Below are 22,850 nucleotides of genomic sequence, written 5' to 3' on the forward strand. Positions count from 1 at the left end.
GGCAGATGACAAGCCCATTTGTCTCTTCCTGTGGATAGCAGGTCATTCACTGTTGTATTCATTTAGTCAGCTACGCAGTATTTATTGGGCAATTAATGTGTGTCAGTCACACAGTTGATTTATAATTGATTTAAGATTAAGAGGCATGACTTCTGTTTCCAGAGCTTACAGACATGAGATGGGTCCTTTTTGTGTGATGCACAAGTATGGAAATGTGCAAACCATATTTAAAATCACACAGGCAGTGAGGACCCCGTTCAGCGAGGCAGCCTGGATAGCAGGCTTTGAGGGGGTGTGAGAGTGGGACTCTCTGCTGAGAAGGGGAGGGCTTTGCCAGGCAGAAAGGGAATTAAGTCCCCAGAATCTGAGCTGTGAGGCACAAAGGAGCAGTGTGGTGGGTCACAGGGACAGTTTGCTCTTCCTGTCACTTGATATAGAAGTGATGAAGACATAGCCAATTCAAAGAGGATGACTGAGCCTCACTTGTAAAGCGGAATTGTGGAAAGAAATGTTGAGGTCAAGGTTTCTGTCTTCTGAAAAAGAACACACAGTAGTCAACAATTTTAATCTGCTCTGTAGTCAACATACTGTCCTCCATGTGGTCCAGAGACCTAGGGAGGTCAGGTCCCCAGCTCATATTGAAGAACTGGGTGGCGGGGGTGGGGGGAGGATATAAGTGGCGGAGATGGGGACAGTGTCACTCTAGAGAAACACGATCATGAAATCTCATGGGGGAAGGGCTGCGGACAGAGATGGATTCCTGAGAGTAAGATCTGGTGAGAAAAGAATGGGATTGGCTTTTACCCTGCAGAGGGCAGGGAGAGCCAGCGAAGGGCAGGGGAAGCCCAAGGACAGGTTTGCAAACACAAGTTAGTTTGTGCACCAGAAATCCTGATTCTAGTTTGACAGGGGGTGAGGAATCCCTGGGGTGCATTGCAATGGAATATTGGAGAAATAGACCTTGGAGAAACGCTGTGTTTTCCAAACAAGAGGGTCTTGTTTTACCAGATGCCTTATAGTAAGTTAGGATCTATCACTTTAAAATTTTAGTATCACTAAATGAAATAGGCATTAAAGTTTCAAGTTCCCTGGAAAATGTTTACAGCCTCTAAGACGATCAAGTCCCTGCTGTGGTTCATAGTGTTAGGACCCAGTCACTTTGGGCCTCTTTCTTCCCATCCTCTGAAAAGTATTGTCCTTGTCATACAAATGCACTTTGCTTGGCTTTCATGACAGAGTGGCTTCTTGATGCTTTGGCAGAAGAGTGTTCTTCCAAGTGATGGGTGGTTGGTCTGCATTGGTGCCAGCCCAAATCAGATGGCATGGCTCGATGTGACAAATGAAATCTGTGTGCACAGAACCGTTCCCATCCTTCAGTGCAGGACCCACGATCCCAAGCCTGCGTTCTTTAAAGGTTATGTTTGCCTTAAGCTAATTAAAGCCATTTGTATCAAATGACTGGGATAGCTTGCCTTTTGAAAATAGAGAAAATAACTGAAGAAGTTGGTTAAGAAAGTCTGAGTTAATTTCATCAACTGAGCTGAGAACTGCGCTATTAATTTTATTACATCTAAATGTGAGAATAAATCAGTTAGGTGAGGATTGCATTTCCATGTAGATTAGTCCTGCATGCAGAAGTCAGCGCTGACTCAATCTGAGCTCTCTGGAGGAGAGCGGCAGGCACATGCTCAAGCCGCAGGCCTGTAAATCAAAAGCTGCTCAGTGAACTTGCACAGAGAGCCCAGTGTTTGTCTGAAATCACCTTTTGATTCCATCACGTGGGGCTGCCAGCACAGTAAGTGCTCTTGTGCATTGTGCTCAGGCTGCCTAAGTATCTGTTCATTTAAATCATGCAAATACAGTGCCCTAGGATGAATTAATCATAAATCCTGATTTATGTCTGAATTGTTTAGGTGTTTGCATCTTCTACTTTATCAACTTATTGAAGTTCTTCCAGTATGAGGCCCCCAGGAGAAACCAAGCCATAAAAGATACTGGTCTTGGGGTACATAAGACTAGCTCAAATGGATTTTTTGGTCCAATAGGCACTGGTACCCTGTATCAAGAAACATCCACCATGTTGTGTATCATACAGCATTGCAGACTCAGCATCTTGGTCTAGAGCTACTGTCATTCTGTTTTGTGGTAGGAAAAATGAAAACTCAGAGAAGAAAAGCAATCATCCTTCATGGGTGCTGAGTGGCTGAGTTGAGCTTTGACAACTTGGCCCATCCAACTTCAACCTGGAGCCTCTGAGTGGAGCCCATGTCTCTCTCTGGAAATGGTAGCTACTGTCCCAGCCTGTTGTGACTTCTCAAATCAGGTAGACAGAGACAGGCATCTCTCTTCTGATCCAGCTGCAGCTCTCTCCCTCTTCCTCCATGGTAACCAGACAGCTGAAGATCCCATGGCCCCAGGGTTATGAGCTCAGGTCCAGTGCTGGAGAACACACCTTTCCCAACCTGAGGTCCAAAGTTCTCAAATCACAAGAATAGAGTGACAAGGAGGTGTCTCAGAATACAGGAAACACCTCAGATACCCAGCAACACTGTCATCCTTGGAGGTAATGGTGTAGCTTAAACTGGGATCCACTCTGTGGTTATAATTACCCCATTCTAGAGATGCAGCTGTAACAAATCTCTCTCTTGTGTTACGATTGCTTTAATATTGAATCCTATTTTTACAAAATGTTCCTATTTGATAAAATTTAATGATGCAATTTAGAAAATGAATATATTTAATCATGCTTTCTCTTCTATATTTAACTGAAGGTTATATAAAAAGGTGCTTTGAGGAAGTTCTAAAATATGAAGTGATAAATGCAGTATTTGAATGTTAGGACAGCCACACTTAGTTTTAACCTTGTCCAAATGCACTTTAGGCTGGCACCAACCCCTCTTAAAGTCTCATCTCTTCTATACATGCACAGTGGGCAGTAGACAGGAGTTTTCAGGGGCTGGCCGTTTGGTACCCGACACCCCACTGGTGTGCTCCTCCCTGGAGATATTACTCCCACTCTCAGCAATTCCTAGGTGCCTTTAGGAGTGTGTGTGTGTGTGTGTGTGTGTGTGTGTGTGTGTGTGTGTGTGTATGACAACATATTAATGAAATAGAGGCCATGTTTGGAGGGAGGAAAGGGAAAGGAAGATGATATATTTACTTTATAATCTCAAAAAATTAAAAGTCTTCAATATAGCAATAAAGCTTGTTTATATTTTCTTATATTTTTAATATACTATATAATATATATATAGTATATATAATATACTATATATATATATATTATATATACTAAGTCTCATGCTCTGGCAGTACCTGGCTCACATTTCCAGCTCTCATGGCCCTCAATGTGACCCTCTGCTTTGCCTGTGATGGAGAGAGGCAAAGTCATATGAGTGAGAATCTTGGGGACAGCAACATCCAGGTGCAGCCTCCTTGTGGGTGTGTACGAGCTGGCACACACTCATGTCCGTGAAGTAGGTACCACAGAACTACTGGCGTTACTTTGTTTTCTTATGACATGGTTAACTGTGGCTCTCTGGAGTGTAGTGCCATCGTCCCATCTGTTGACTCTGATTTGGCTTAATGAAGGCAAGAAGAAGCAAGCGAGGCTCTGCATCCCCAGAGCATTTGTGATGTGATGGATACCTCTGATGGGGCCCGAGGATCCCAGGGGCCCTTGAGATGGGCTTAGAAAAAGGTGGCATAAATTCTTACTCGAATGCCTCTTGTTCTCCTTAGCTGGGCTCTGATAAGTGGCATTGCAGGCATCTCACGCCTGGCTCTGAGTGGTTTTCAGATAGCTGGAGGATCAGCAGAGTTGGGGACGCTCAGAGGAGAGGACAGTAGAGTGCTGTGGGAACAGGAGTTGATGTGCTGGTCTGGGAGAATGCATAGTGGTTTGCTTAGGAGAGAGGGAGACAGCGTGCTGGGAGAAAGGTTGGCGGCGTTCTGGGAGATGGCAGTGTGGTGCTGTGTGGTGGGCCCTCGTGGTGTGCTTATCTCCACTCAGCTCCTGGGAATTTCAACTGTGCCATCATCCTGCTTTAGACATACCATCTTTCCACAGTAAGTGTGTAACCTGCAGATGTAAAAGGTCATAGCACCTGCCACAGGTCATAAGCCCCCTCCATCACCCTGAGGAGACCCCATCCCCTCGGGCCTCGGAGTCCCTTGTGCTGGGATCTCGTGGAGGGCTGTGAGTTTGAACTGTGGGGCTCACCCTTCAGGCACCCAAGTAAACACCCTCCAGTGATCTGTGGCCTTTGTGAAGCAGCTGATGTTACATGTCCTGGGAGGACACAGAAACTTTGAAAACACCCTGGAGCCAAAAGGAAGGGAGAGACTTCCTAACTATCTAAGAATGTAGAGGCTGAAAGATTAAAAATAAAAATGGCCACCACTGCAAATAGATCCATATCTATCACCATGCACAAAACTTAAGTCCAAGTGGATCAAGGACCTCAACATAAATCCAGCTACTCTGAACCTGCTAGAAGAGAAAGTAGGAAGTAGTCTTGAACGCATTGGCATAGGAGACCACTTCCTAAATAGAACACCAGTAGCACAGACTCTGAGACAAACAATCAATCAATGGGACCTCTTGAAACTGAGAAGCTTTTGTAGAGCAAAGGATACGGTCAACAAGGCAAAGCGACAGCCTACAGAATTGGAAAAGATCTTCACCAACCCCACATCTGACAGAGGACTGATATCCAGAATATATAAGGAATTCAAGAAATTAGACATCAAAATGCCCAACAGTCCAATTAAGAAATGGGCTATAGAGCTAAACAGAGAATTCTCAACAGAGGAAACTCAAATGGCCGAAAGACATTTAAGGAACTGCTCAACATCCCTAATCATCAGGGAAATGCAAATCAAAACAACTCTGAGATACCACCTTACGCCTGTCAGAATGGCTAAGATCAAAAACACTGAAGACACCTTATGCTGGAGAGGATGTGGAGCTAGGGGAACTCTCCTCCACTGCTGGTGGGAATGCAAGCTTGTACAACCACTTTGGAAATCAATATGGCGCTTTCTTAGAAAATTGGGAATCAATCTCCCCCAAGATCCAGCTATACCACTCTTGGGCATATACCCAAGAAATGCTCAACCACACCATAAGAGCACTTGTTCAGTTATGTTCATATCAGCATTGTTTGTAATAGCCAGAACATGGAAACAACCCAGATGCCCTTCAACTGAAGAATGGATAAACAAAATGTGGTACATATACACAATGGAATACTACTCAGCAGAGAAAAGCAATGGCATCATGAGGTTTACAGACAAATGGATGGATCTAGAAAAAATCATCCTGAGTGAGGTAACCCAGACTCAGAAAGACAAACATGGTATGTACTCACTCATAGCAAGATACTAGACATGAAACAAGGATGACTTGTCTGCTACTCACATCACCAGGGAGGCTACCTGGAAAACAGGACCCCAAGAAAGACACAGGGATCACCCAATGACAGAGAAATGGAATGAGATCTACATGAACAGCCTGGACATGAGTGGCGGTAATGAAAGGCGAGGGTTGAGGGAAAGAGAGCTTGGGGGAGCGGGAGATCCCAGCTGGATCAACAACAGAGAGAGAGGGAGAACAAGGAATAGGAGACCATGGTAAATAAAGACCACATGAGAATAGGAAGAAGCAAAGTGCTAGAGAGGCCCACAGAAATCCACAAAGATACCCACACAACAGACTGCTGGCAGTGGTCGAGAGACAGCCCGAACTGACCTACTCTGGTGATGGGATGGCCAAACACCCTAATTGTTGTGCTAGAAACCTCATCCAACTACTGAGGGATCTGGATGCAGAGATCCATGACTAGGCCCCGGGTGGATCTCTGGGAGTCCAATTAGCGAGAATGAGGAGGGTTTATATGAGCGAGAATTGTTGAGACCAAGGTTAGATAAAGCACAGGGACAAATAGCCAAATGAATGGAAACACATGAACTATGAACCAATGGCTGAGGGGTCCCCACTGGATCAGGCCCTCTGAATGGATGAGACAGTTGATTGGCTTGATCTGTTTGGGAGGCATCCAGGCAGTGGGACCAGATCTTGTGCTCATTGCATGAGTTGGCTGTTTGAAACCTGGGGCCTATGCAGGATTGTTTGGCTCGGCCTGGGAGGAGGGGACTAGACCTACCTGGACTGAGTCTACCAGGTTGACCTCAGTCTGTGGGGAAGGCTTTGCCCTGGAGGAGATGGGAATGGGGGGGGGGGGGTTGGGGGGAAGGTGAGGGGGACGGGAGGGGGGAGAACAAGGGAATCCGTGGCTGATATGTAGAACTGAATTGTATTGCAAAATAAATTAATAAAAAAAAATGGCCACCAGTCTGGGGACATATCTACACATGAAAAATAAGTAGGAACTGACCTTAAGTCAGAGCAGGGGCACTGGAGGACTGTGTTGCCCTGGTGTGGATCCTAACAGGAAAAGGGATATCACATTCATCCATGATGCTAAAAACCTAACAATTGTGTCCATGAGTGTATATGTGTACACACACATCTGTATATATGTACATGCATGTGTATGTGTGTATACCTGTGTGTGCACATGTATCTGTGTACCTGTGTATCTGTACTCATTCTGTGTATATACCATGTGCACATGTTTCTGCATATGAACCTCTGTGTATACACATATGTCTGTGTGTATATATAGACCTTTGTCTCTGTGTAAACTTGTGTGCACACATGTGTCTCTATGCTTATGCCTGTATGCCTGTGGGTGGGTGTGCATGCACATGTATCCTTTGTGTGTCCCTGTGGGTACATTGCCTGTGCACAGCATCAGCATTAGAGAGTTGGAGAATTTGACCCACTTGTGCTAGCCCAAGTCCTAAGGTACAACTGTGACAATCCCAAGATTCCCAGAGTGCAGCTTCCCGGAGTGCAGCGCAGCCTCTTCCTTCAGACAGGGGCGTGCATCTCTGCTCTCCTCCCGCGTTGTCTTGAGTGGTGGGTGTTGCTCGAATAACCCAGCTTGACACTGAAATGGACTCAAGCTTTTAGGGAAAATCGCTGTTTTTCAAGGTCACATGAACCTCTCTCTTCCTGCCCCCTCCTACACCGACCTGTGCTTCTGCATCTTCTCCAGCCTCAGCCCATTTGTTCGTCCTCTTCCCTGCTCCAAGCCTGTGGCCAGGTCCCCATACTGCCATGTGCTGACCCCAGAGCACTTACAAGATGTGTGCTTTCTTACAGGAGTGGTCTAACTTAATGTTCCTACCTTTAAAATCTCAGCTGTAGGGTGGAGATTAGAACCTTGTTACTCTTGACATTGTGCAGGGTCACCCACTGCCCATTAATTCACCTCTGAATGCATGCTCATGGAGGCCAGAGATGTGGGTTGGATGCTAGCTCTGCCCTCACTGTCTGGATCCAGAATGTACATGCTGTCCACTTCCTCTGGGCATAGCAACTCACAGACCGCATGGGTGGCTACAGTGCCCTAGTGGCCTGGGAACAGCTTTCTGGGGGACTAGTAACATTGTCCAGTACTTTCATTGATACTGAAACATACTTGCCATATACAGCATCATCAAAGAGCCTAAGTGTGTCTTGGGCACCCCTCTCTTCTTGCTGTCCCACAGGACAGCTGTGTTATAGTCTCCTTCATATAGCTGGCACTGTGGTGGGTAATGCTCCTGTATCCATAGCCTCATGTGGTCTACCTGTATCAGGCAGCCAGACTGTTTCAGGTTCTAGAATGTTCTAGGGAAACTGACCCATTACCTCACAGGCTATCCTGTCCAGTGGTGACCTAGGATTCCCCTAAAGTCAAGTGGAGCAATGGAGGAACAGAGAAACTGGTGTCTGTTACAGGGTGGGTCACCCTTCAGGGTCGGGATGGCCTTACAGTCCAGGATCCCCACACCTTGAGGAAGCTCAGCCCTGCCCTCCTGTCTGAATGTTTTACCACCTCATTGGCATAGGAAATTCCAAGAAAATAAAAATGGGGGGAAAAAAATCAATTCTCTCTGTCACTTGTCAACTCTGGAATCACAACCTGTGAAAAATTTAGGAGGACTCAGAAGTGATTTACATTGCCATGAAAATGATCTTCAGTATTGTGGAACTTGGTGAGCCAAGCTGGAGAGCCAGGAGCTGGAGAGGCTGCGGGATCATCTCACAGATGGACACCAGGAGCACGGGAGTGTCCTCTAGCTGGCTGTTGGGCTTGAGCAGAGCTTAGTAGTGACTTCACGGAGTGAGGTTATTCCCTTCCTGGGAGGAGGTCTCTGAGGATAGTGCTAGTGTGACTATCATTGTGATCAAGCCTTCCTGGCAGGGCTTCTGCTTGGCCTGTCCATCCTGGGATGGGCTCCCCAGTCAGGTGGCAAACTTCTTGTCCTACCCCTGGAGCTGTGCATCAGGACAGTTCTGTCCCCTACTGCCATGCCACTGGCTTCTGGACTCCAGCTTTGATTTTGGCTGCACCTCCAAGGGTTCTGAGGAACCCTCTGTTCACCGGCCAGCTGGTACAGCTCTCGGGAAGCGCCGACAGATAACATCACTTCTGTCACCTCTCTTCACCAACAAAGGAGCACTGTGCAGAAATCCTGTGAACAGTAAGCCAACACCTGCCAGTTCCTGTGACTTCCACAGCTCTGGCCCCTGTCCTCCCAGACTACCCTGTCATCCATGCTGTTTCTCCCAGCCCTCAACATTGCCAAGGAGAAAAATCAAAGTGGAAGCCACTGGGGAGCCTTCAAATCAATGCTGGGCTTGATCAATAGACGGATTGCAGGGAAGGCATTACCATCATGCTTTGCTTCTAGGTGGAAATGTATCCTGCACTCCCCCAGGTACATGGGGGCCTGAAGTCTTACAACTTGTTGATTTTGCTCCATAAAGCAGTTCTCTCTGCCACTTCAGGGAGTCCTTTACGATGGCATCATCAGAATCTGTGGAGAGGCCCAAAGCAAAGAGTACTTAAGCATGTCAGAGTGGACCCTGGAAGTGGCCCACAGAGAGTCTTAGAGTAGGCACTTCCACAGTGGAATGGCTGAAGCCCAGACCCAATTATGTCTGGGGGCTTGAGGAGCTTCTCCCACGCACCTCCACAGGGGCTACAAAATCAATGGCTGTTAAAAAGAGTTGGCTGTTAAGGCAACCACATAGGGCAAGGTGCAGACATTTGTCACAGGTGTTCAGGGGATGTATGTCTGCCATGAAGGGCTTTAAAATGATCATCAAAAATATTTTCTCCAAGATGCACTCAAGAGCACCAATATGAACCCATGAATCTCAAAGGCTAGCCTTTAAAATCTGATCTTTCCAAAGATCAACTGTTTCCAGTTAAATAAAGACTTCAGTATACCTTCTTAAGATAATAGAGGGATAAATATAAGCCATGCTTCCTTTGTTCAAGAATAGCATTACAGACACCTGGCCTTGCTGCCAACTCCACTGACTTGATTAACCATGGATATTAATCTATATATCCTCAGAAGATGCATGCATGTGCATGTCTTTTTCCATCGTCACTGTGTTGTAACTATAGAGCATGCACTGTAGAGGCAAACCCAGGCTTGCTCCTTCCTTGCAAAGTCCGCCCTGTCTTGTTCTGTACAGCTTGCTCTTTATGACATTTTGGATAAAGTCCAAACCAAATGGCTTGTGGCTCATTCTTGGGTAGTAAAATCCCATCCACTCACTTACGGTCACAAAACAGAGCTCAGTTCAGTAATTAAATGTGTGAAGTCCGTAACAGTAATCAGAACCTCCAACTTCCCTTGAAGTTTGGCTTTTCTTTTCCCATACCTGGGTCTGCTTTGGGCTGGGCACTGTGAGCAAGGAGTCAGTTCAGCTTATGTTTGCTCGTCTTCCTCATTCTGCAAATGAGGGTTGTGTGAAAGGTAGAAGGACAGGGGTCTCTAGGCCCTGCCTGGCCAGCTCTGAGAGGAGTTTGTGGAACACCCTTTCTTTCTCACAAGAGCTACCAGCGGCTGCTCCATCTCTGCACTTCTCTGCAGTTCTGTCATTCAAGTCCCCTGGACACAGGTCCATGTATTTCTCTGGCCAGCCTAGACCTCCTGCTATGGCTGTTCACACCTGCATATACCTCAGTCCAAACCTTTGCCCATCCCCTTTCTTAGGGTGCAGATGAGGCAAACTAAGAGTCTGTATCTGTCCATAAGCCTCTGAACAAACTTTGCTCTCCTATACCCAGGGTGCCGAGGCTGGACCCAGAGCTGGAGCCTTTTATAAGGTGCAATGAATAACAGGGATGGGCTTTGCCCCTCTGACCACATGGGAGTCTTGCTAGTGATGTTTAGGATGGAGACTGGTCTCTAGAGATCATGATATCCTACTGTAGGAGCTTGCAGCCCTACCTTGACCTCTCAGGTAGGTAGGTCTGAGTTCAAGAGCTTGGCCAACGACCTAACCAACCATGTCTCCACAATGAGACCTCTACTTTTGGACAGCAAGCCGGGGATCTTACTGGATTGAAAACACGTTCAGTTGCCAGGTGCCTAGAGAAGGCACAGAAGCATCAGGCTTTGTCCTATCCCAGGTCCAATGTCAATGACAGTGCATTTGGAAGGTGTGAAGAGGCAAGGACCACAGCTACTATTAACTGAATGGCCGTGCCCCTGCCTTATGCCTCAGAGCAACAAAGCTCTGTCGTCTTGACTCTTTAGAGCATTCAATGCAGGAGAGAACAGGTAACAGGGTAGAGAAGTATAGACAGCCTGGCGCAAGGCTGATGTCAAAGGTTCACCTGTGTACATTTTTTAATGTGATTTTTGCCCCCCCCCCGGGGGGGGGGTCACAAAGCAAAAGGTAATTTCTCTCATCCATGTGTTCTTTCTTCACTCTTCCATGGCATGGTGATACAGGGACTGTAGCTGGAGTTTTCCTGCCTGGCCCACAGTCAGGACAAATCTCCCTCACCTGCCAGTCCCACAGCCGCTCAGACCCGACCAAGTAAACACAGAGACTCATATTGGTTACAAACTGTATGGACATGGCAGGCTTCTTGCTAACTGTTCTTACAACTTAAATTAATCCATTTCTATTAATCTATACCTTGCCACGTGGCTCGTGGCTTACCGGCATCTTCACATGCTGTTTCTCATCATGGCGGCTGGCAGTGTCTCTCTGACTCAGCCTTCCACTTCCCAGCTTTATTCTCCTCCTTCTCCCGCCTATACTTCCTGCCTAGCCAATGGCCAATCAGTATTTTATTTATTGACCAATCAGCAACACATTTGCCATACAGAACATCCCACAGCAGGGATTTGCCCATTCTGCTATGTGAAAGATGGAGGCAAAATACTTCACACGTTGACAATGAATGGACTTCAGGTGTGACCCTAGACTTCTAGAAGTCTTTTCCAAATTACATTTATTTATTTATTTATTTAGTGTGTGTGACATGTGGTGTGTGTGTGTGTAGGTGTGTGTGTGTGTATGTGTGTGATCTTGTGTGCGTGTAGCATTCTCTGTGTATAGCATTCTGTGCTTGTAGAGGTCAGCCTTTACCACTGAGCCATCTTGAAGACACACACTCTAGAAATTTTAATGTTTTCAACAGCAAGGCTTGGCATCATGGTTGAGAAAATTCTCTAAGTTCCTTGACTTTAATTTTGTTTCTTGACTTAGATTTGATTATTCACCAGAATGGGAAGCTGATAGCTCCTCTCAAGGTGGACCTATCTGCCTCTCTCCCTCCCTCCCTCCCTCCCTCCCTCCCTCCCTCCCTCCCTCCCTCCCTTCCTTTCTTTCTTCCTATTTTTGTCAATACTGGGCCTCCAACCCCAGGCCTCACACATGCTGGGCGAACTCTTCTACTGAGTCACACTCTACCCACTTCCAGGCTAATCTTGAAATGGTTGGGTAGATGGTTTGACCAGGCCTAGGGATATGTCTTGGTTATGGCTGTGGCTGGTTGTGCTGAAGCCCTGTGGTTAGCTTGTCTGGCTTCTGTGTGAAAGGAAGGGCATGTAGTGGAAGCTCAGTCCTGCACATACAATGATATGAGGAAGCCATGACACCAGGGTTGCATGCTTGGCTTGCTTGCCTACAGCTTGAGCTAATAATGGCTGCTCCTTCAGATGCAAGTGCCAGCTCTCTGTCCCTGGGGAAAATGTCAGCCAGGACTTCTGCAGAGTGACAGTGGTGAACAAGGGTCCTCGTACTCATGACATCCCCTAGGTGCTCACACCCACTCCTAGAGTTGTAACATCCATGTTTCTGCCTGGTCCAGATAATGTGCCTCTCTGCTCCAGGGCTACTCTGTCCATGGTCAGAGCTTGCTAGCTGCTCTGGCTGTGAAGTACAGTTGTTAACTGAACATACTTCAGTGAGAGTCTTCTTCCTCACAGCTCAGAATGCCCTGTAGCTGCTTGGCTCTGCAGCCACAGCCTTCAGGGTAAAGATACCCACAGTGAACATGATGGTCACCTCAAGTCCAGCGTGGGAATCAGATCTGCATGGCCCCCGTCCACTAACTTGAGCAGAATGGGTGGCAGAGGATGCAGTGTTGGCAGTGATCGTGATGTTGGCGGTGCACAAGATATTCACAGTGGTAGATCAAGAAAGATTGCAGGTGAAAAGTGCCAAAAATGTTTCCCCTGCCTTGCCCTGCCTGCCTTGTCCTCCAGGCTCAGATGTTTTCCCAGAGGAAGCCACTGGTCACCATTTTTGCATGTGCATGTTTGCACATGTGTGCACATTTGTGCGGCATGCACATGCAGGGGAAGCTATTCCTGCCATCTCCTGCTTTCCCCTCTGTGGCCTTCCCAACAGAGGTTGATGTCAGACGCTCTGGCTCCATCTTGAGAAGCGGAAGGGTTCCAATGTCATGGTTCTCAAACCAGGAGAAGCCTGCTGCTGCTTCTCTGGTGGTTTCTCTTTCTGTTGGGTTGGTGTGTGGTTGGATAGTTTAGTTTCCCTTTCTATTCTTGGTGCTAAAACAGTCATCAGTGTGCTGTCTTTTCCTGAAAGCATTTGCTGTTTTTTTGAGCCATTGGATAGATATAGTTTGAAAAAGAAACTTCAAATTTCAACTTGGTTTTCATTTGAGGCTTGCCAGATTGTGTCTTTTTCTCTACTCCTTTGCTCATGCAGTTATTGTTCAAATGTCATGCGCTCCAGCCCATGGAAAACCCGTTACCCATTTGGTGATGAGCAAGGGATAGCTAGAGGTATGGCTGGCTTGGGGTCTTCTCCATACCCATCAGGGATGTCCCATGATGTTCATGATGGCTCCCAGCTGTCAAAGGTTTACTGAGGCTGGTTCTGTGGCACACGCTGTTCCTTGTCTTTTCTGGGGGAAGGCCTGGGTCCTATCTCCAACCCAAGTAGTCTGGCCACACAGCATTAACAACGGTGATTTAGACTATGCTGAGTTCAGGCCATATGAAGTTTGATGGACCAAGGAAGCTCTGACTGCCTGGGTATTGGGAAGCACAGGGAAAATGATAGCATCCAGATTAGCATATGGGCCATATGGGATGAGCCATGGCAGTGGCTAACCATTTGCTAGTAGTATTCTTACCACCTCCCACCATGTGCTGACTCACCATGTAGTTTTTGTTGGGGACACTCTCCATGTGCTCATTTTTCCTTGGATTCTTCATTTAAAAGATTATGGGGAACAGAGTGGGACCAGCCAGCATCTTCAGAGAAAAGTCGAAAAGAGGGCTATAGGGAGTCACAGACACAGATGTTATGGGTGGTCCTCGGCTGGGTCAGGAAAGGGCCCAGGTGAGAGACCCATGTCTCTGAGGCTCAGCATCAGGATAACATCATCATTAGATGATAGTTGGAAGGCAAGGTGGCAGAGTCTGCCTGTAGACTGGTAATCAATTTGGATTTTCAAAGTCACATTTTATCTTTGCTTAATTTTTCAAATTATGACCAACATGACAAATGGAATACTAATGAGCATTGTTTTGGTCCTACAGATAAAAGCAAAGAGCTCAGCCGTGCACCTCGTCCCCCTGCACTGATGCTACGAGCCCCGGAGAGGAAAAGCCTGGTAGGAGACAAAGAGGATAAGGTGAGGGTCAACCCTTGGAGTTATAGAGACACAATCCACAGGTGGAAGATCCGGGGCTGAGACACCCTCACACATGTTTCTCACAGGCATTTATGAAATGGCTTTGCCAGTCTGCCCTACACCACAGCTGAGTCCAGGCTGGCAACTTTATATCCCGAAGGAGAGTAAACCCCAGGCAAGGTCAAGCAGAGCACCCCAGCCTAGTAGAGTTCATGGGTGGAATCCTGTGGGAAGGAGCTTGGCTTCCAGTTCAGTTCACACTGTATCTGTTTCCAGAATGAAGAGAAGACATGTGAGGAACAGGCTTCTGCCGACATGCAGTTCAAAGTTGGGTTTTAGTGTTAAAGAAATCCCAAGGCATGGCCATTTTTCTTTAAATATTGATATTTTAGGTCATTCTCTTCACACATTTGTCAAATGGCTACACAACCCTGCTTCTGGATAAGCTGGGGTTTTCCCATGTCACTAGACTTGAGAATAACAAATTGCAGGCACCTGCCCTCACCAGGCTGTCCGAGAGCCTCTGTGTCTCAGAACCTTCCAACATGTTCTCCTCTTTACTTTTCTCAAGTGTCCCTACCTCGTGCCCACTGGGAGTGCTCTGTTCTCCCTGGCCGTGCTCCCCAGTTAGCCTCACCGCAGGACATAATCACCCTGAAGCTCACCCACCTCTTCCTGACCACTTCTAGTGTCAGTGTTGAATGGTGAGCACCAATCCCAAGTGGGTGTTGGTGCAGATTAAAACCTGCTCTGGTGCGTGAGCTTTCAGAAGAGATTAGCACATCCATGCCGGAATTACATATTAATTACACAGCTAGTCTTGCTGGGGCCATCCATAAATACTAGCTTTATTACTGGGTTCTGCCAGTCTGATTCACTTTTATTACTTCCCCGTCAGGCAGGAGTTTTACACCATGATTAGCCATTTTTATCACCAACAGGAAATCATAACCAGCATGCACCTCATGAGGAAGATCTTGGTAATTAGCAGGAGAGGATCCTAGCATTGCCAAATTTAGAAGTTGGTCCCATCACAAATTACACTCTACCATACTTACTTGAATAATTTGGTACTCAGATCCTCCGTGCTGAGTTCTCTTGGTCAATTAACTTCCAAATGAAAATCCCCTCCAGTTTTCCTAATTGGATTAGCAATATAAACCCTGGTATTAATATATATACACATTTATATATATATATATATTTGTGAAGACAAGTGCTTCTTAATACTCCCTGTTAAGCTAATTATTTATCCTGACCTTATTTTCTCATAGGAAACAAAGATACTTTCTACTTCTAGAAAGTTCTTTTAAAAATTCCATGAAAGCTTTGTTCTTATACTTATGAATGTAAGGGGTAACTGTATAAATTAAAAACCATTTATTAAATGCTGGTATCAGCCACAAAGAGCAGAGGATATGAGGGCACCAGAAAGACACAGGATGCCCATGCACAGTTGCCATCATGGGTTCAAAGCTTCAGTCACCTTCCCAGATCTCTCTCCACACAGAACAGGGCAGGTGCTTCTGTGGCTATCTGCTCCTATCTCAGGTTTGTTGTCCTTCCCTGGTGGGAGGGACTGGCTGGCCCTTTTTATAACACAGTCAACATGGAGCAGCTTTGTTTCATTATTAAGGATTTTACCAAAGAGCTACACTCAACAGATTTACCTCTTTGGAATTTCTCCCTCTTTTAAAAAAATTAAATGATGTGTCTGTGTGGGGATATGTACACATGATTGTGGGTACCTAAGGAGGCCAGAAGAGGATGTCAGATTCTCTGGAGCTGGAGTTGCAGGTTGTTGCGAGAGGCCCAAAGTGAGCACTTGGAACCAAATTCAGGTCTTCTTCGAGAAAAGTGTGTAGTATGAACCTCTGAGTCATTGCTCCAGTTCCAGGTTTAACCCTCTTTGGCCAGTGGTTCTCAACTTGTACGTCATGACTCCTGGGGTGTGTGTGTCACATAGCAGAAATCCTGCATATCAGATATTTACATTACAATTCATAACAGTAGCAAAATTACAGTTATGAAGTGGCAACGAAGTAATTTTATGGTTGGGGGTCACCACAACATAAGGAACTGTATTAAAGGGTCGCAGCATCAGGAAGGTTGAGAGCCACTGCTCTTGGCTCTTATAGTAACTCAGAGTCCATTCTCACTACATTAGAAATTCATGCCTAGGGTGTCCATAAATTAGTGCATTCCTTTCTCCATACCAAGAAGAGTGACAAGGAATACAAGCTGTGGCTGCAGCGTTGTCCTGGGCTTTGGTCTCTGGTGTCAGGCATCGGCGCCACCACTGCCTCTCTCACACTGACCTCGTGTTGGGTGTTTCTGCCACTGGGATGACTACTCACTTCATGTAGATACGGTTGGGCAGGTGGTGCATGCCTTAAAATTCACTGGCATTGTTGCTGGCAAAATCATGGCTCTAAAGCATCAAGGTGATACTCAGTTTTGCAACCCTCAGCTGAGAACAGGTTGTCATTTGAAACAACCCACCCGCCCTTTAATCTCACCTGAATTACCAGATAGAAAGAAAGGCCATTATCTTTGTTGTGGTCTGAGTTTGATGTTGGAGCCCTGCAAACTGCTGGGGGTGGGCTGGGGTGGGGGACAAAGGTCTGGAAAGGTCCTTATCCCTAGAATTTACGCTTTCTGAATTGTTTCCTTTCCTAGAATGATGGCATAGTTGTATTAATCCTGTTTACTTTTGAAGGGCTTCCTCTCTTGATGTTGCTCTTTCATGGTGGGAATTAGGCTTTAGCCCATTGTTCAACCAAGATTTCATGACTGTCTTAAGTAGGACAGCTAAGTATGACATCCTGAGTCTTGGCTTTGGGTCCCTGTTGGACTTGTGATTGTCCAGAGTTCTTAATTTCAAACAATATTTGCCTCCCCTGCCCCATTTCTGTCTGGGAGAAGGGCCCATTTGCTGCTGTTTTGGACTGGAGAGAATAAATCTTCATTTTCTTCTAGGAGGTACCAACAGCTTTTGTTTTCTAAAAAAGAACAAAGGAAGTGACACTTTCCAAGTCCAGATAAGCAATGGAATCACATATACTTTGAAAAATAACCCCTTGAGTGCTGTCTGAGCAAGGTGCTGCTGATCCAGAAAGGTGGGGAGTACCCTCACCTCCAGAGCAGGCAAACCTGTCTGGGACTCTGTTCTCCCTTAAGGATGGCAGCTTGAGCCAGGTGTGGTGGCTGACACAGGGAAGGCTAGTACTCAAGAGGTTGAGACGAGAGGATCACTGCAAGTCTGAGTCCATCCTAGGCTGTTCCAGGCCAGCCTAGGTAGAGTAGGCTTGTCACTTCCTCTGCCATGATGGACCCAAATGTTAGCCCTGGATGTGTCTAGGATATCTTGCAGCATGGGCTTCTCTGTCACTGGACATAGGGATTTCAGGGCACAGTGAATCTAGCCTATGAATCCTGGATATGAGCTCAGTGTTGTTTTTCTACCCCTGCCCATCCCCCAGATCTGCAGCACTCTCATGACTCCCCTGTCTCTGGATCTGAGAGCAGAAGACAAGTGGGGACCCTAGAGGCTGCCTCTTGTGGGTTGCTCTCCATGTGTATGTAGTGTAGTCCATTGTCAACTCAAGCCTTCTTGTGACTGCCCAAACAAGAGCCTCCTCTCTTGATGTTTTGTTCAGTGGTCCTTGCTGGAGACAGCTGAGCCTGCTAGGGACTTGGTTTACTTTCTACTCTGTTACTGGAGCTGAGAGAGTGTTCAGAATTAAAACAATCATCTCTCTCCTTCTCTTTCATTCAAAGGAGCCTCCATCCATGCTGGTAAGAGGGGAGGAGACTGCAGCAAAAGGGAACAGACCTGTGGCCTCCACGCCTGTGCCTGGATCCCCCTGGTAAGACTCCTCTAAAGCCAAGAGCTATATAAAACACAGCTTCGTGTCCCAGAGTCTGCTTAATGTCATCAGAGAGAAAGTGTGTGCTCCTTAGGTGTATTATGCTTAATAAAACAAAATCTCCTCCCCAGGGCAGATATAATTCTCCGCTGTTGTCACATCTGTAGGAAGGAAAATGGTGCTTAAGTGATGAGTTTCTCTGTCCTGATGTATTTGTATGAATTAAAACAGCAGCGCTGTTGCATATAGATCGGCGAGAGTCAGCGGCTCGAGGTAAATGTAGCATGCCATGAGCTGCTAAGAATTCTCTACCCTCTCCTGGAGGAGGAGCATCGGGAAGTAACTGTTAATTAAAGCCATGCCTCGCTCTCTCCAGCTGCCCTGCGAGGATTACTGATCTCTGAGTATGCCTTACTCCAAAACACCTTCCACAAGGGAGCCACAGTCTTTGGTTTTTAAAAGTGCCCTTTTCTAATGGAGTAATTTGGAACTGGGATAAAAAGGTTATTATAGTAAAAATTAGTTTTAAAACCTGACAATTGGAGTACAATATACAGCTGGGAGGAAATACTAAATCCAACTAAGAGAAATAGTAATGATGGCATTAAGGTAATGTGCCCTCCAGGGACAGCAATGGGGGTATTGGGGTAATGTACCCTTTGGGAGCTGCAGGGGGGGTATCAGGGTAATATGCCCTCTGGGAGCTGCAATGGGGCCATCAGGGTACAACATTCTCTAAGAACAGCAATGGCACATGTCAGGAAGAGTGACTTGCTCATTGTCTCCAGTCCTCACATCTACTGTGCAGGGCTTATTGAACCCTGTAGCTGTGTGCTGGCTATCTATTCTACTTAAGAGAAAGGGTATCCTTTCTTCCTGGGTAGGGTAGTGCCCATGTTGTAGCATTAGTGACCTCTTGTTCATCACCTTCTGCGATATCCCTGGGAGTGACTGGGTGCTGCTTCCCTAAGCCCATGGACCTCAGGGCTCTCTGAGTCTATTGTTCAATTCTGACTCCAGATACTAGATTACAAGGTGACATCAGATCTCTGGGCTAAAGGCTCAGTCCCAGGAGACTATTTCATAAAGATGCTAGTCAGCAGGTGGCCTCAGCAGGCTACCCACACTCTGTCTAGCTGACTCCAAATCCAGGGCCTCCCACTGCCTCCCCTCAATTTTGGTGATAATTCTCTAGAGTGACTCACAGGACTCAGGAAAGTGCTTAACTGTGATTAGCTATGATTGTAGTTTTATTATAAAGGATATGACTCATGAGCTGTGAGATAGAAGAGAAGCACAAGGCCCTGGGTTGGGACGGAGCCTAATGCTTTTATGCCTTTTTTGGGCACCTGGCAACTGAACATATTTTCATGCCCAGAAGATGCCCAGCTTGCTGTTCTATTTCAATGGCAGTGTCCCTATGGAGACGTATTCGAATAGGTCTTTGGCCAAGTGATTGAACTCAATCCTACTTCCCTGGGAGGTTATGGTGGAGTTGCAAGCTCTCACAGTGGGATATCCTGATCTATGGAGACAGTCCACATCCTGAACATTCTAACAAGAACTCAGGTGTGGTCATAGGAGCAAAGTATGCTCCTGTCACTCATTAGGTCTCAGGAACCTCAGCAGTTCTGTGCCAGGACCTAGAGGGAAAAACTACATGTAGAAACATCCATTGATCATACCTCATGCCATGGCATCCATGGAGCTGCCCTTGGGAGACTGTACCTCTAGATGTGACCTTGAATAGTAGAACCTTCTAACCAAATCCTGTGGCTTGCTTTCGTCTGATACAGTGATGCCATGAAGAATGGGCAATGGGCCAGGTTGATGGTCAGCAAGGCTCACAGGTTGTAACTTTTCCACTCCCTGAATGAGGATTTTGGGCCTCCAAATTAAGTCAGAATGTGAGCCTTCTTGCCTTGGGTAGCAGGAGTCCCTTGACTATCACATGATCATGATATAAATGAACCCCTTCTTCCTACAGCAGGTATCTGGGAATCACAGAGTGGGGGGTTTTCCCCATTGGAATAAAACATTCTATCCCAGGAAAAGGACCACATGAGACTATTGTTGGTTTCTGAGAGTGGAGCCACCAAGTTCAGGATTCTTCTAGAAGGTGGGATGAACAAGGGTGTGGTGCCAGTTGAGAGGAGACCGTTCATCTGGTTAGCTGGGGTGAGTAGGAGCAAGGTTGTGAGACCGAGCTGCAGCTGGAGAGGGTCCAGGCCTCAAAGGAGGGTCAGAGCCACAGAGGCCCCACTGGATACACAAAGTCCCTGCTGCCCTGCTGCCTTAGGCTGGTGGAGGGCAGCTCCTGGCCCTCTCCTCTCTGATTGACAAGCTGATTGTAGTGGGGACTATGCAACAGAGCCCATCTGAGCAGTACACAGGATACCATACTTTAGGAAAAATCCCTAAATACCTATACATGGATGGGGGGGGGCTCCATTCCATGGACCAATCAGAATTAGGCCTCTCTACTGGGACCTGTGCAGTATTACAGAGGGTGAGGAGGGTGGTGCTATCTCCTTGCATCCTTTGCTTTGTGTGTTCCTAACTTCAGCTCTGCTTAAGCTGGAGTACCTTGCCTTATAAAGTGGCCTTTTAGCTAAGGATGTTGTGTTGAAAGACCACACCTGACCCAGGAGGGGATTCTCCATTGAGAATAACAGCTCCCAGTTCTCATTCCTGTTGCTAGTGTGGCTGAGAGGGACTTTGTGGGCACCCGAAGTGACAGCCTCATTAATCCTGGCATCACATGTATGAGTCTTAGGGACCAGACTCTTGCTGACAACAGTCTGCTCAGGGATGTTATTTCTCCACCTGGGGAGCCAGGGCTGTCTTCCCCAGGACCGGAGTTCCTCCACATATGGAGCTATGTGCATCTGTCTCTCCTTATGGAGAGCCTTGACATCATCTCTGTTATCTCAAGTCATTGTTGCCATCACACTCTTGGGGTTTACCAGTCTGGTTGTCCCTGGTCAGCCAGGTACTCTGGGAATCCCCAGAGGTGCAGGAGCCACAATGTGTCCCCTTTACCTATCTCTGTTCACATATATCATCTGCAATCGTGGTATAACGGCACCCTCTCCACAGAAAGTTGTAGCCACCTTGAACTAACTGCTAACAAGCAACTCCATTCAAGTCGTAATGCAGAAGCTCCTTGGTGGAGATGGGCAGGGTCAGGACAAGTGCAGTGTGGGAGGTGGTGATAGCCCAGCACCAGCTTCATGGATGTGGATGTGCATTACAGGGAACTCTGGGATCTCTGTCTCAGCAGCAGGAGGCTTAGGTTACAGTCACCCTGACAGCATCTCCTGGAGGTACGCTCATTGGCTGTGGGCAGGCCATGGTTTTCTGTTAGCCCACCAGGGCACTGTCCCCTCACTGCTCTGAGAACCAGACATTTATGTGACTGGTAGTAAAGCAGGACAAAAAACCAAGTCCTGCACCTGGGGTCAGGACACAGCATTCCCTGTTGAAGTTGCATGTATGAATGGGGCAGTGGAGTCTCTGGGGATCAGACTACAGAACCCCAGGGTTCTTCAGTCACTGCAAACATCAGGCGGGGTGTCAGGTGACACGATGCACAGCAGATGTCAGACAGGTTGAAGAAATGGCTTTAAAAGTGTGAGAGGGCCCACCCCACAGGGCCACTCTATGCTGAAGAGCTAAGTAAGCCAAAAGTGAGCCAGAGCATCCCAAGGCCTTCATAACCATGTAGGAGGCCCTCCTATAGTCTAATTACCAAGAGATGGCCAGACAGATGGTCTCCTCAGACCCATTAGTGTAACCCTAGAAACACAAAGCTAATCTCTCATAAGAGTGGATCCAGAGTTCTGCCCATTCACCTCTCATGGTGGGTGCCAGTTTAACCATTAAAGATGTTTCCTGGCTCCAGAATCACATCTTCAGCCAACTCTCCATTTCAGAAGGGCTCGGAGCTTATTGCTGTTGGGTGGTTTGAAGGGACCCGGAATCCAGACACAGGTTTTAAGGTGCTGAAGAGTGAAGTATGTGCATCCACTTCCACACAAAGTGAGGCCTCACTCATGAGGAGGCTGAGGGAACTGAACCTTTTTTCTGTTTAACGCTAAAATGCTTCTCTTGCAATTATTGATGTCACGGGGACATTTCAAAGGTAATGGCTACACAAAGTGTAAAATCCATGAGGCTTTAGCTCAAAGGGCAATGAATGTCAACATCAATGATTCATTAGCATCTGAGAGTCATTTTAGAGATTATGGATTTATAAATAATTAGCTATTTTCATGAAATTTAAACCATGTGTACTGAACATTTCACATCACTTCACTTTTCTAAGAAGGTCCAGATTGATGTGGTTCAAGTTTTGTTAGCGACTTATCAGCAAAGTTCTTTGTGGGAAGAAGAAGAGGGCTGCCAAGGTGTCAAGGGACGAGGTGCTGTCGTAGGCACCACCTTGCCAAGGCGGATTCCCTCGTACTCGGTTCTTGTCCTAAGAATCAGAGGCAGCTGAAGTGCCGAGTCCTTGCCCAATGAGCATGATGTATTGCCAGGCTGGTGCCTTTTGTCCCACTGAAAGGCCAGTGGCGGGCAGTCCTTGTTGGGTTAGAGATGTGTTTGGGCAGAACCACTGCAAGCATGTCTCTTAGAGTGGAGTTAGCCATCCTAGGCACAGTCTTTGTTCCTGGTTTCATGTTAACAGCATGGCTTTTGTTCTGACTTCATGTGACATTTGAAGAATATCATAACTACCAATTAATTGCATACAGCTTTTAAAAAAAATAGCATCTCTGGACATGTAGGGAAGTATTGCGTTTGTTTGACTTTAAAAGGATCTGCCTGAAAGCATGTTCTTGGAGGAAGTTGGCTGAACTGCTTCAGAGAGAAAGGAGCAGCTCCCCAGGCGCGACACATACGGGTGTTTGACTGGAGAGGGAGAGGTGATTAGGAATCA

General features: G+C 46.8%; 1 protein-coding gene across 1 annotated transcript in view; it reads left to right on the forward strand.

Moving 5' to 3' along the window:
- Tcerg1l (transcription elongation regulator 1 like) overlaps positions 1-22,850 on the forward strand; it is a 194,565-nt gene that overhangs the window by 107,288 nt on the left and 64,427 nt on the right. Inside the window, exons 5-6 of the mRNA XM_052762004.1 lie at positions 13,945-14,039; positions 17,820-17,908. Coding sequence (XP_052617964.1) covers positions 13,945-14,039; positions 17,820-17,908 — 184 coding nt within the window. The remainder of the gene's footprint in view (positions 1-13,944; positions 14,040-17,819; positions 17,909-22,850) is intronic.

Source organism: Peromyscus californicus, unplaced genomic scaffold, assembly GCF_007827085.1.
Source record: "Peromyscus californicus insignis strain IS unplaced genomic scaffold, ASM782708v3 Scaffold_4__1_contigs__length_199733344, whole genome shotgun sequence".
Taxonomy (NCBI): domain Eukaryota; kingdom Metazoa; phylum Chordata; class Mammalia; order Rodentia; family Cricetidae; genus Peromyscus; species Peromyscus californicus.